This window comes from Phyllostomus discolor, chromosome 3 (genome assembly GCF_004126475.2).
Source record: "Phyllostomus discolor isolate MPI-MPIP mPhyDis1 chromosome 3, mPhyDis1.pri.v3, whole genome shotgun sequence".
Classification (NCBI taxonomy): Eukaryota; Metazoa; Chordata; class Mammalia; order Chiroptera; family Phyllostomidae; genus Phyllostomus; species Phyllostomus discolor.
In genome coordinates, this window is record NC_040905.2 from 134,593,283 (window position 1) to 134,607,811 (window position 14,529).

At 43.7% G+C, this 14,529-nt stretch overlaps 1 protein-coding gene across 8 annotated transcripts in view; it reads right to left on the reverse strand.

Annotated features, from left to right (window-relative positions):
• Positions 1-697: 697 nt before the first annotated feature.
• PTCH1 (patched 1) overlaps positions 698-14,529 on the reverse strand; it is a 67,442-nt gene continuing 53,610 nt past the window's right edge. For all 8 annotated transcript variants that reach the window (XM_036021477.1, XM_036021476.1, XM_028531520.2 and 5 more), the window contains 7 exons: positions 13,097-13,377; positions 11,369-11,506; positions 8,184-8,326; positions 4,816-4,915; positions 4,052-4,306; positions 1,931-2,480; positions 698-1,420 (listed from right to left, as the gene is read on the reverse strand). In XM_036021477.1, the coding sequence (XP_035877370.1) occupies positions 1,932-2,480; positions 4,052-4,306; positions 4,816-4,915; positions 8,184-8,326; positions 11,369-11,506; positions 13,097-13,377 (1,466 nt within the window). In that variant the 3' untranslated portion in view covers positions 698-1,420; position 1,931. The remainder of the gene's footprint in view (positions 1,421-1,930; positions 2,481-4,051; positions 4,307-4,815; positions 4,916-8,183; positions 8,327-11,368; positions 11,507-13,096; positions 13,378-14,529) is intronic.

Sequence of the window (14,529 nt, forward strand, 5' to 3'; positions counted from 1 at the left end):
AGAACACTAATAATGATGAGAGGAAGGAAATGATTTATTTAGGAAGTGTGCACCCATAATGTTAATACAAACACACAGAGAAGGATCCTTCCAAACCTCATATCCTACACCACTTCTGACCCCATCTCACCATCCTAGATGCTCTCTACTTATTTTGTAAAATGCAAACACATCCAGAAAGCCCCAACCACCTGTGCAATTTAGGAAGAAAGGGAATTTAAATAGTAGGGACTCAAAACATCACCTCTGGGTTTATTGTGGGCCAAGAAGGAATAGGTTTTTCTATCTGTAGCAGGGTCATCATCTCCAAAACATTTTTTAACCCACTCTTACATTGTGTGTGTATGTGTGTGTGTGTGTGAGAGAGAGAGAGAGAGAGGGAGAGAGAGAGAGAGAGAGATGAGAGGTACAATGAAGGCCAATATGCTCACGGCCCAGCTGAGGCCCTCCACTAGGCCTGATCTCTAATTCTTGAACAATAATGAAGATGAACAGATGTTAGCTCTATACCCTGAGGTTCCAACATCTACCACAAAGATCCACTGAAAGACGTTATCTCTTCTGAGACACAAGTGGGGTGTCTGGATGGCAGCCAATGATCTTAGGAGATGCATTGGACTTGACCTGAGCCTGGTCAAAGGATAAGGTGATGTCTGGGGCAGCTAGCCCCCACCAGCACTAGGCCGTAACAGCATCCTGACTCTTCTAGCCTGACCAGGGCGGAACCCACTAAAGGTTATGGACAGTGAAAGAAATAAAAAAAGAAAAAAAATCACAGTACAGTACATCGGGAAATCATATATATGTCACATACACAGCCCAACAGGAGCATCACATCCAACTACACCTAGAAGCCACCAGGATTACCGTGCTTTCTTCATATCTGCTCATTAAACAATAACAAAATTACCACGCATAGCGTGTTTGAAAGTTAACAGTAACATTTCATACTACCACAGGGTTGTGATATGCAAATTTAAAATACTTTAAACAGAAACCTTTACAAAATAATCCTATTATATAAGCAATATTTGCATAGAATTATACAGGTAAATTATACAATATTTAAGCAGCAGCAACATATGCTGAAATTTAAGAGTAAGGTAAGCTTGGTCGTGGCACGGAGGCCAATGTACAAACAGGGAGGGGCCCGCTGCAGCGGCCCCACTGCGTGCTCTGGGCAGCAGGGGAGAAGCCCCAGATCACACTACTTTACATCCATTTCTTCGTATTTACATATGTGTACACTTCTTAAATATTTATAGAAATATTTCACAAAATAATACAATTGGTTACAGTAATAATGGACTGCAGTTCTGGTGCAGTACATCCTTCTAACTCCAAGCAGTTCTCTTCAAGCAGTTCTGGTGGGTAGGGGGGATTCCAATCTTTGGCCTCTTTGCTTCAGATTTTACTCACCCTTTAAAAGAAAAAAGAGGAAGTCAAACTAAGTAATGGGTATATGAGTCCATATTTATGAAGCACACTAATAGGCAGAACAAACCTATATATAAGAACTCAGGATGGTGGGGGCTGAGTGAGGGCAGGTGGGGTTTTCAGGGGCTGGTCATTTCCTTTCCTTCGTCTAGGGGCTGGTGACATGGATGTGTTCACTTTGTAACCATTCACTGAGCTGTGTGCTTAGAATACATACCTGTATGGCACTTTCACAAAGATTGAAAAGTGAGTGAAAGGTGCAGCTGTTAGCATCTTTGTTAAGTTGCACTAACCCTCAACAGGTTAACCGTGTAGGAAGAGAACAAACTTGGGACAAGACTGGTTCCCAAAGATGACAGAACTTAGATATGGCAAGCATTGCCTTGAGGATCAGAGGTCACCGGCGTTCAGTTTGGGACATGCTAAAGCCAGGGGGCTCCAGGTCCCAGAAAACCCAAGGAGCTTTGCTCTGTGTCCCTCTGGCCTCACACACCTCAGTTGGAGCTGCTGCCCCGGGGCCTCTCCTCGCATTCCACGTCCTGCAGCTCTATGACCTCCACCTTGGAATCCCTCCTCTCGCATCGGACATTAAAAGGCACATGAGGGTCCTCGAACAACCTGGGATCCGTCTGGGGGTAGTCCTCATAGTCTGGGCACAGCCCTCCGCGGGGGTTGTGCCCGGGGCCGGGGACAGGTGGAGGGTGCACAGCAACAGTCACGGATGCTGAGGCCGTCACGGTGGTGATGGGCTGGCAGTAGCTAGGCATGGAGCTGCCCATGGCAGTGAACACCGGGTGCCGAGGGTTGTGAGAACGGACTCCCCGGGGGCCCACTCGGTCCCTATTGCTAGGGCCTGAGTGTCCTTCAGTAGACATTTCGAAAGCATCCCTGCGTGGTCTGTAGGGGGGTGGCCGCAAGCCTTCTCTGGGAGCTTCCCTCTGGGGCTGCTGGCCCAGCCGTCCGGGTGGCAGGGACCCTGAGTCCAGGTGGGTCTGCTGTCGAGAATTCAAGGGTGGGTGATGTCTCACTTCGGGATGGACCACCTGCAGAGGGTGAGGGCAGGTTAAAGCAAGCTGGGTGCTGACTCCAGGGTGGGCATCACCCTGCTACTTCCAGCCCTCCCTTATTGGCTCCAGTTTCTGCCTGGCCACCCACACAAAGGTCTTAACCAAGAACTCAGTCAACCCCACAATAGCTGGGAGAGGCTGAGGGGAGCCAACAAGGGCCTTCCACTCACAAAAAACCCATTGTCTTAGAACCTCCATGACATGGCAGAGGAACACCTTATTTGGAACCTATGTCCAGGCTTTTACCAACACAGCTGCCTGGACACATATGGCTGCTGCCCATGCGTGCACGGCGATGGTCAGAGAGTATCTAAGTGGCCTCCCTCCCAGAGTCCACTACCCTATCCTGCTCAGAAGGGTCAGATCCCAACTCCTCTCTTAAAATGGCCAAGCACCTGGCTGTGGTTCACCCAAACACCACACGTTGGCAGAACTGTCTTTACCTATGCTATTGAATATGGTAGCCATTAAGGACATATACCTATTTACATTTAAGTTAACTAAAATTCAGAGCTCAGCTTCTCAGTCTCACTAGCCACATTTCAAGTGCTCAACAGCTACATGTGACTATAGACAACATTTACTTCATTGCAGAAAGTTCTGTGGAGCAGCGCTGCTATGTCTGGTTGTTAGGAATCTGGTTTCTGGGTCTCTATACAAAGTATGGAGCAACACAGTGACCACATCAATCAAAAGGACCGTGACCAACTTCAAAGTCATTCAGCTTGTACCTATTTTAGGCTCCCGCTGAACAAAACCAGATTCACACTGCAGCTCAGCAGGCTTCACCCCAGGGGGTAAGAGGAGGAAAATTTAGGTTATTTGGTTGGCCCTTCTCTCTTTCAAGGAAGTCCCATTTTGGCCTGGGCCTGGAATACCCATTTCCTAGAGGGACAGCAGGAGGCCTTTGGTTGGATGAATATGAGCCTTAGAACCTTCCCTGGGCTTTGTGGGTTGTGCTTTAGGACTGGGGGACTGAGGACAATGTGGGGAGCACAGAACAGGGGAGGAGTCCGGGGCTCCCAGGCTCATAGCTTTCCCCAATCACTGAAGGCTCGTCTTCTTAAGCACCCAGAATATGTACTTGGAGCCACAAAATCTTGTGGTAAAATCCTAAGCAATAATAATGGGAATAATTTTGTACTAAGGACAATTAAAGGTAACAGAAGTGGGAGAAAAAAAATATCACTTTTGCTAGCAATAAAAATCCCACTCCATTTTTTAAAGTATCATGCTAAAACAATATGCAGCTTAGAAAAAAAGAAAAAAAGAGGCAAGGCCTGCTTTACCACTGGTCCTTCAGCTCAAACTGTACTTAGCCCGAACAAGATACAAGCCCCTGCTTCGTGTATTTACTGTTCCTGGCCTCTGCCCTTTTTGATCCATATAAGATCCAACTACATGAAACAGCCACTTTTACGGTTTAAGACAAGTCAAATACTAGTAATTTCAAATGATCCCACCTAATCTCTATTATTGTCTTTGTATCCTGTCTATCAGATTTGCTGCCCAGAGCAGGGAGGGGTAGCCCCTAGAGGGTGACTTACAGTGGAGCGGGCGAAGACAGGGTTTTCTGTGGCTTCCACAATCACCTGGTGGGCAGGGCCCCTGGTGCCCTGCTGCATCTCATACTGCCGAAGCTCTTCGCTGATGCCTGACACCGTTGTCTGAGAACTGTACTCTGAGTCAGAGGAGTCCGACCCGTTGTTCGCATGACTGGGGGGCACAGTGAACCGGACCACACTGGGTGGAGGCTCAGGGGAAGGGGTGGGTAGCCGATTCAGACCATTGGCTGGAGATACCTATTTAAGAGGATTCCATATTAAAAGTGCCATCATCCATTTACCTGTTGGCTACACTCAAAGTTCAAAGAACAGTACTGTTTGGGGCCTCTGCCCTCCCCCGACAACTAATTTGTATCCCCCCCCCCGCCACTTGAGGAAAACTCGGAGATTGGACAGCAGCAGCAAAAGAAGTGCCCTCTGCTCCTGCACACTGGAAAGGCAGGCAGGGCCCTTACTCTTGTTCAAGCCTACATAGTCCACTTGAGTGGAAACGGCTTCATTGACATAGACCTACAGGACATAGGCTGCCAATCATTTGGTTTTAAAAAATACAACAGAAAAACCAATACTGCAACCCCCAAACTATTACATTGAGGAGAAAAAAATGCCAGTTATTGAGATGTTTACTGAAAAAGTAAATCATCAGCAGTGCAACACACCTAAATATCTACATGAAGAGTGACACCAGGAAAAATAGCATTCAGGCAGCCAGTAGACTGCACACTGTGCCCGGTACAGTAACTGACCTCAGGATATGGTCCGAAGAAGGACAACAGGACTGGAAGCAAAACCAGCCCATTGAGAACACCCAGAATTGTTAGGATTGCCAGGACAGCAAAGAAATACCTTGAAGATAAAAGGGAAACAAATATTTACTGTGGCAAAGATAAATTAAGCTACCATTCAAGTGCCCAAACATTACAGCACATCATAAGCCAAAAATTAGGAAGACCCACACAGGTGAAAAGGTTGTTACAAATTACAGTTCAAATTCAGCAACAGATTTTTTTTTTCTTAAGATTTTGAGGGCTACATTCCACAACCCAAAGTTGGGAGGGAGGAAAAAAAATTAGTTTGTTAATTTGCTGAAATCTCATGGCATGTAATGTTATTTATGAATGTGTTAAACAAACACAAAAATATGGAATGCAAACTGAATGGCTGAGCAGACCGAAAGCACAAATACAATGCAGAGGGGCCCTGTCCATGAAAACTCAGCAGAAGCAAACAAATGAAGTGAAGGGTGTAGAATTTAAACAATTTAGCACAGGAGGAAAAGCAGCCCACTTGTGCAGCAGCTAATCCACTATGAAATGCTTCTGCATCTAAGATCAGAATCTCCACGTCTCCAGTGTATCAGGTAAGGCTTTCCCTGTGCTTTCATTAATCGTGACTTTCTGTCTAGAATTCTGTGAGTTCCAGTTTAATCAAACAGCTCCAAATGCAACTGTTCTTAGAACAGGGGAACCAGCTTTCTGCAAAGAAAACACTGCCCATTCTGTGGTTGCTGGGGCATTGGTGGGGGGAGGGTGGTCCACAGTGATGGGGCTGCTCTGTGGCCAATCTTTTGTTGAACAATTTAGCATCTCTGAATACTCTTGATTTGCGTCAGCCAATTCAAACATAAAGGCTGCAGCACCATGAAGAAGAGAAGAGTGCACAAGTGGCCCTGCTTTCCCACCACTGAGGGCTAAGGTCTGGGATCGTTCATGAATACCAAGGTAAACCTGTCAGCCAGGGGCAGCCATTGGTGGACACTCCACAAGGGGAGGGGGAGGGACAGATTCCATGCAACTGTGTGTTTCTGTAACTAATGATTTCTAGGGCAATTTTGGTGGAAGTGGACTGGGGGAGGGGCAGGGCTCAGGATATTCTGGGAAGAGGGAAGGCAAGATATCTATCTGTTAATGGCCCTCTTGATCATAAAACAGAACAGGCTCAAAACTTTGCCATTTCTATATGTGTTTTGACATCAGATGAAAGGAGAGAGAATCCCTATAAAAATACAAATACCTCGCAGCTATTGTAAACACTAGAAACTTCTGAGCTGCATTAGTAAGAGCCAAGCAGCCAACAGTCTTGCTCTAATGTAAACTGCGGGAACTTTAGGCAGAGGCATATATCAGCAGCAGGCATTAAGACATTTGCATCCCATCCATCTAACTGTAGAATAAACAGACCAATTAGATTTCTGACGCTTAGTGTATACAATGTCTGCTCATCTAGTCGACCCCAGTGAGGGCTTTATCAGGTTAATCCATCCAGTTCTAGAAAATGGGAAGCCCTTTTAAGTGCTTGAAATAAGAACTCTGATATCTCTGGGACAGAACAAGAAGCCAGGGGTTGGATGAGAGAGCTGGGATTCTGCCCTCCATCCAGGTGCTAGCTGGTTGCTCAGGTTCAGGCTAAGTCTCCTCTGCATGGCTCCCTTGGCTCTGGGATCCCGTCACACCCTGCATTTCCAATGATTTTGAATGGCCTGTGAACTCCTCCCTTGTAAGTTACATGGAAGGGATGGGGCCCATATTACTTGCTGTTGTGTGAAATGCACTTATGAAGTGCTTTTCATATTGTGTTGAATGAGAAGTTATACAAAAGAAACTCTTTTGATGTAGGACTTTTTATACCATAAAGAAACAACTACTAATGCATGAATAAATGCATGCATTATTCTTTTGCATAAATGTATGCAAAAGAAGTAAAGGAAAGTCAAATTAAGAGGTTAAAACCCAAATCAAAACCTTATTCTAGTTAAGGCATAGATCTATTTGGTAATGGCAAACAAGAAATACTAACTGGCTTGTTAACTGATCAACACTCTGTGTTGGCACCAGTGGTCTGGGCATCACCTGGGATCTGGCTAGAAATGCAGTCTTCTCCCCATACTCCCACCCGAAACGAGATCCGGTCTGCACTTCCAAAGAGCCGTGGGTGAAGATAAGCACATTACAATTTGAGAAGTGTGGTCTACACTGGAATAGGCATCTCACCTCTTTACTCACCCTACACCAAAATGACAGTGAGCAAACTGGCTCTCATTCTAGGAATGCTAGAGCTCCAAGATGCTGAACTGTCCAATGGGTTATGCCAGCAGACTGATGTTTTTTTTCATAACAAACTAGCTAAACCTGAAAACCCTCATTTTCATACTTGAAAATGAAAGGCCTATTAAGATAGAAACACACACATGTGCCAGGAAAGCCTTTTTGGACTCTCCCTCCAGATTACTGAACAGAGCAAACAATCCAGCCACGGCTCACATTGGGTTCTAAGCCTGGACTATCGTTTCCACAGCGATGTTCCTGCTGCCCACTCCACAGACAGCAGTGCTCTCTCCAAGTGCAGCTGCTTCACAAAAGAGCAGAGGCCCTTCAGAGAAGCAAGCTCTCACCCTGCTGTTCTCAAATTCTTTTCAAAAGGAAAACTTGCTCTCTTTTTATACTTAACCAAGTCCTATTCTTCATTAAATCCACCAGAAACTCCTTGCCTTTAGATACAAAGAGAAATATCCAAAATAGGTTTGGATTTCCAAAATTTGACACCAAAGTCAAGTATTAAATGCATCCTAAATCTTACTGGGTACTCAAATCTGAAATCTGGGCACATTATCTTTAGTTCTTAAATGGAAAAAATCTAGGTAACAATTTAAGGTATTTGTATATTTTCCTCGATACAGTTTTGAAAAAGTGAAAGTCAAATTCAGTTAGTGGGAACTACCATCATCTCTTTCTGTATATACTTCTAACCTGCAATACCAATAAATGGAGTGTTGGGTGACCTTTGGCCTAGAGCTGATAGATCTCTGCTGCGGCCCCGAACCCTCTATCTTCTCTCTCCAAGATGGCCCTAGAAGAGAGCTTATCTTCATACCTCTCAGCATATATCCAAGTTAACAAACTCAAAAGAAAGTGGCATCACAGATGGTGGTAATCAAAACATGTTGTACACCTTAAATATACATGATTTTATTTGTCAATTATGTTATACCTCAGTGAAGATGGGGGGAGGTTGAGCCATAAGGAAGAAGAAATGGTTTCATCTACCACATACAGAAGGAAATAAGCAACAGAGATCACATGAGTAAGTATGAATGATTTACCCTACTGCTGCTTACCTGACAATAAAATCAAACTCCGATCCTGCAAGCATGAGCACTCCCAGCAGAGTGGAAACAGCCCCATCAAGGACAGGTGCAAACATGTGCTCCAGGGCAAGCACAGCCCTGCGGTTCTTGTCACCAATGGCCGTGAGAAAGGCCTGTGCAATGAGAAGAGTTGAGATGATCAGAGCCCTGGACTTGACTTTGTCTTCAATCCTGCAAACTGATTTAATCTGCCTCTACAGAACCTCTCGGACCTTCCTGCTTCATCAGGGTTACTCACCTGGCTCAATCTGGGCTTATATTAAAATGACCTATTCATGATATTGGGTCGTATTTGGTATTGATGTAAATCATGAATAATAACAACAGGATGGAAAGCATACATACTTACCTGAAATTAAAAACCAAACCAAAAATTACACAAAAGTGAGCAAAATGTTTTCTTTCACTGCTACTCACTCTTGAATTCTTTCACTCGAATTCTGTCACACCATTCACACAGGAAACCTCCAGTTGTAAAAGCGACAGCATTTTTGTCGAATTTTTAGATGGTCAAACTCTTACTTCTGAATAGGCTTAACTTGGTGTCATGTACAACTAGGTGCTAGATGTTTATTTCCTCATGATTATGCTTCGGTTAGGATTTCTGTCACTGTGTTCAAATTAATGTGCTTGTGGTACATCTAAACACCACAGAGGTATTACAGAAAAACACAGACTACATGTGGACACCTCCTGTCCCCTTCGTGTTCTCTCAAACTCTTCTAGGTTAAGAATACTGTTTTACTAAATGGCAACTTTACAAAGTCACAGTGTTATCAGGCTGTCAAGTTTCAGACTTTTGGCTTGAGAGAGTGACTGAGGACAGATCTAATGTGAGTCAGTCATGTTACACCCTGCCTGGTCCTGTAGCAGGAACCCAACTGGGAGGTCTGGGTCTGCAACAAGTTCTCTCTGCTTGAAAGTTCAGGCTATTCTGCGATGTGCTGAGAAAAGAGGATTAGTGGCAGCTCCTTAAACACCCAGGGCCACAACACACTACAGGGTGCATTCCCATTGCTTATGCACCCTGTGGAGGGACAGGAAGGTTCTTTTCCTTAACAGACCAAAGAAACAAAAGAATAAACAAGGTATGCTATGAGTCGCAAACTTTTCCCTAAAGTGGGTTCTACATATGCATAGTTAGGAGACTTCAGGATCAATCTACATGCCTTTTTCTCTTGGGAGGAAAGCACCAAGACATTTGAAACCATGTAACTTTGTGTTGTACTTGGGCCATGAGGCCAAAAGGTCAAGTTGCTTTATCCTTTCACATTCAATGCGCATTACCAAAACAGTGAGCTGAACGGAACCCTGATTGCTTGAAGACATTCATGGAAGACTGCACTTCACCACCAGCAGTAACCAACCACTTTAAATAGATGTTCATGCACGGGCCAGGGTAAAAACACTGTGTCCTGCATGCGATAGTCTCCTGATGAAGATTTGGGCTTGAGGCACTGAACAGGGGCTGCTGGTCACTAAGCCAAGTTGGCTCTTGATAATCCTTAAATTCTTTTTTTTTAAAAAAGATTTTATTTATTTATTTTTAGAGAGAGAAGGGAGGGAGACAGAGAGAGAGAAACATCAATGTGTGGTTGCTGGGGGTCATGGCCTGCATCCCAGGCATGTGCCCTGACTGGGAATCGAACCTGCGACACTATAATCCTTAAATTCTTACAGTTCCCACTGTGAGAATCTGTTCTGGGACAGACCTGCCAATGTTCGCAATGTAAGCCACCAAAATTTCATTCGCATCACAATAAAAGGACTTGTGAATTCTTAATTCACACACAGCGTTTCCTCCTTTTGAAGAAATGATATTAGAATTATGTGTTTCTAAGTTCTAGGCCAGGGGTGTTAAACTCATTTTCACTGGGGGCCACATCAACTTCGCAGTTGCCTTCAAAGAGCCAAATGTCATTTTAGGACTGTATAAATGTAACCACTCCTTAACTAGGGGTAAGGAGTTCTACATTTGGCCCTTTGAAGGCAATTGTGAGGCTGATGAGGCCCCTGGTGAAAACGAGTTTGACACCCCTGTAAGCTGCTGGGCTCTTCTCTCCCTCCTCCCAGTTCAATGGAGATAAGTAATTTGGGCAGGCTCAAAATTTATAGAATGCTGTTTCTACATTATCAGCTTTTTTCATTATATACACTGGGATAAAAAATGGGTCATCTTCAACAAATATTGCTGCTGAGACATGAAAGTGCACAAACTCTAAGTTGCACAAAAGTGGCCCTGAGCAATGCGTGTGGGCTACAGAGGGTACAAGGTAGAAGTACATGCATAGATGTGCACATGGAGTGTGTTGAGCCCAAAGAAAATCAATGCTAGAGACTACAAACATAGTTAAATTCCCGTGCTTGGCTTCCTAGCTAGGCCATTCCAAACATCAGTATTTATTCTGTCAATAAAAATTCACTGAATGCCTACCAATAATCCACAACTTACATACTACTATGAGGCATTTGAATAATTCTCAGATAAATACAGATGATGGCCTTGTTGCTTGGATTTAGGACTCTTTCTTAACTTTAATTTCTTCTAACAAAGCATTCACAGGACTGTGCACAGGAAGAGAGGAAAAATCCTCCCGTGGAGAGCAAACCTAGTTCTCGAACTTGGAGGCCAGAAGGTGAATGAGCTGAGTGGAAGAGCGGCCCCTCCACACTGAGCACCCACACCTTTGCTCACCAGCCCCAGGGTGTCTCCGCAGCTGCCAACTTGTCTCACCTTCAATTATGCCATTCTCAATAAACCTTTGAATGTGGTCTCATTTTACCCCTGCTTTATTACTGTGGTTTTTAACACTGTGTGTAGTTGTGCATACACACACTCACTACCTGTCTTGGGAACTTTAGGACCTGTGGTGACACTAATGACAGCACCAAACAAACAGGATCTTTCCTGGCTCAACACAAGTTCACCTTTGATGAACTTCTCCTTAGATTCCCTAAGAGGGAAAGGAGTCCAGCCACATTCCAGCCACTCCTAGGAACACATGTGCCACTCAGAAGTCTGTTCACAGTGTGTGTATTGGGTGTGTTCCTTAATGCTGGAGGAAAATGAAAAGGTTCCTAACTTGCAGACTATGAGAGATAGAGGAAATACATTGCTTTCTCATAGAGTTGTAAATCTGCAACAGCTCCCATACCAGAGCAACGTGCACGGTGAATTCCACGCCTATGCCGACAGACGCGATCAGGATAACCACAGGCACAGCACTTAGCTTGATTCCGATGAGGCCCATCATGCCAAAGAGCTCGACTGTCATCAAGGCCAAGACTGTCACCTATAAGAAGGCACAGAAGTGAGTGGCTGGGCAAAAATACACTCTAGGTATGAAAAACAATAGAGGTATGAAAGTCCTGATGTGGCCTCGACTTTAGATCAAGAGCACTGACTTGCTATAGCTTCTAACAACTGTTATCTAATTCAGCATCTCCCTGTTGGGAAGGGAGACTTTGAGACAAAATTTGGGGACAGCAAGAAAATTTTAGTGTGCTACTGCAAATTGTTTTTCCAATATACCTGCTCTAGAAAGCATAAAATTTTCCAAACTCCACCAGAGAATCTAGGACGATTTACACAAATTGAGAATTTATTACTAGCTACAAATATAATTTAAAACAAGGTATTTCTTTCTGTTTTGATATTAATCATCACAGACCACCCATCAACTTTGTAAATGAGTTGATATTTTAGAGTTTTTGGTTGCCTCACCCTCCATCCTAAAGACTGCTGATAGGGTGGGGTGAAAAAAAGTTCTTCCACCTAAAAGTAGCTTTGCTTTTGTTTGGAGCTCATGGACTAAGTGAGGATGACTCAGGAGCTAGTTAAGCAGGAGAAAGGTGACTTGTGGTCTGCTTATGCAGGTCAGGTTACAACCCCCTTCACTTTGAAGAAATGTAGAGCAACTGGGGTGGACAAGGCAAACGGTTATATCCAAGGAAAAGCTTCATTTGCATTTCATCTGCCTTATAAACATTTGTGAGGGGATGGAAAGAAAATCTGTGAAGTAGATCTTGGAGTTTCTTGGGCCAAAAGGGAGAAAATACAAATAAAATAAACTTTACAATGTTTAGAAGAGGAAAGATCTTCCCTTCTTGGGGGAATGGCAGCGGGCAGTAGTGACAGGGCAAGGACAGTATAGTGAAAATCTCCTTTGCTTTCTTTCAATCAGCTAATGAAAGATGGACAACATCAATTTCTTTAAGTACCATGAAAAGTCCTACAGACTAAACATTTACCTTTTAACAAAACTGCTGCGCAGACTTCTGGTGCAGAAATGAGACCTGGTCTCTGTTTTTATAATTTTGGCATTTTGAAGTCTATACCACAGTTCATGGAATTTAAACACTGCTGTGATTTTATTAAACTCTAAATAAAACTTTTTTCAAATGTGAGAGTATTATATGTGGAGAAAGGATGCCAAAAAAATAGGTGAGGAATACTAGTGCACCGTTTTCTCCCAATAATTAAAATACACTCAACACACAAGCATTTTGTTCTAACTTCTCTGATTATCCCTCTATTTAGCAGAACCTTATCCACATTAGGTCTGTGATTATCCCAAAACGACACAAATTAAAAAAATTAGCAATGCTTTGAGCGTCTGTATTTCATAAATGCTATGAGCTGTTATGGAAAATGTGCTTAAACAAAAAGTTTAAAGCTGTAGGGAAAGGGGGACACAGGATTAAGGCCATTAAAGGCTCTACCTAACCATGAACCTCACCACCTCCCGCAGAATAAATATAGTATGGATGATGCAATCTATACCCTCCTCCAGAGGCCCAGACATAAACAAAACTGCCTGGCTACAGAAAGAGCTATACTGAAAGGAATTTGACTTCCACAAAGACCCTTAGAATAAACTCACAATGATCCCGGCCGTCCAGGGGTTCAGGAGGAAGACGGCACACACAAGAAACGTGCAGGCCAGCACCACGCTGATGGACAGTAGGAGCCAGTGGCGGAGGCCAATGTACTGCTCCCAGAAGAGGAAGGGGTAACCGTTGGGGTAGCTGGAGAGGCCCAGGCTTGTGTAGTTGTTGCAGATGGTTCTGACTTTTTCGATTGCTTCCACGAAGTCTGAAGTGTCATGCAAGCCGTTGAGGTAGAAAGGAAACTGAGCATACTCGATGGGCTCTGCTGCTGGGACTGGACAGAGAGGGTGGAAGAGAGCAAGCCGTGGGTAAGGGGCTCCTAGCATACTGTGAAAGGCAAACAGATGTGTTCCAGGCATGGAAGAGATGTGACAAATTCTTACTGTTGACCATGCCAGATGTGTATCCCCAAATTCTCCATAATTACGATGAACAGAGAAAGAACTCTGTAAGAAAAGTTCTACTTATTGCACATCTTTCAACATCAAGAGCAAGCAATACCAATGATAGCCTTCAGCTCTATAGAATTTTAGTGTTCAGCTTAAAGTTTTTAAAGCAATAATCAACCTTTGACTGTTTTTTTTTTTTTTTTTTTTTTTTTTTTGGAGGGAGCCTGTGATCTGTATGTGTATTTACTTAACCTTTGATTTCAATGTTTTAGAAGCAGTCACTTTTGTAATGGGTCTAAACAACTTAAGAATTCAACTGTAGGGATGTTTTTTGTTCAACTGACACCAGTGACTATATTAAATTCAAACTGTTTCTCTCAATCACTTAGGAGAAAAAAATAACTTGAAAGTCATGCTTTACAGAGAAAAACGCTTAACTTTCTGATCCTTTTAGTGATCTAAAACACTTAAACCCTCCATGTTTCTTTTCTAATGCAATGCTAAGTCTTCAGCATTGGGGGAAGAAATCCTTACACAACAAGCATTTAGTTACTGCCGTTGTGTGTTCCAGACCCTTTGGGGTCATTCAGTTGACTTGCTAAACATGATTTGCCCTATTATAATCTCAACTATAAATTTTCATTAAGACAAGCCTTGGCTGCTTGCCACAGGGCTCTGGGGTTTAGATGCAGCGACGTACAACCCACTCACTCCCCAGCCATGTCTGCCAAGGAACCTGTCTTCTTTCTCACGTCCTCCCTCAGCTTCATATCCAAGGTATACACTACTAAATATATCTCTAACACAAATGCAAATTAAATCCATACAGAACCACCTCCCAAAGACAGAGTGGAGAGGGGGAAGGGAAAGGATGCTGCTGTATACAGACTTTCCTGCTCTGGTTTAAACAGCTTTGACAGAGTACAGGTGCTTGGTGGCTTATAAGAATGACCCACCATGCCAAAAATCCCTTCAACACCAGAGTTGACAAAGTTAAGATAAACACATAATCCCTAGTGATAAAACCTTGCAATAGT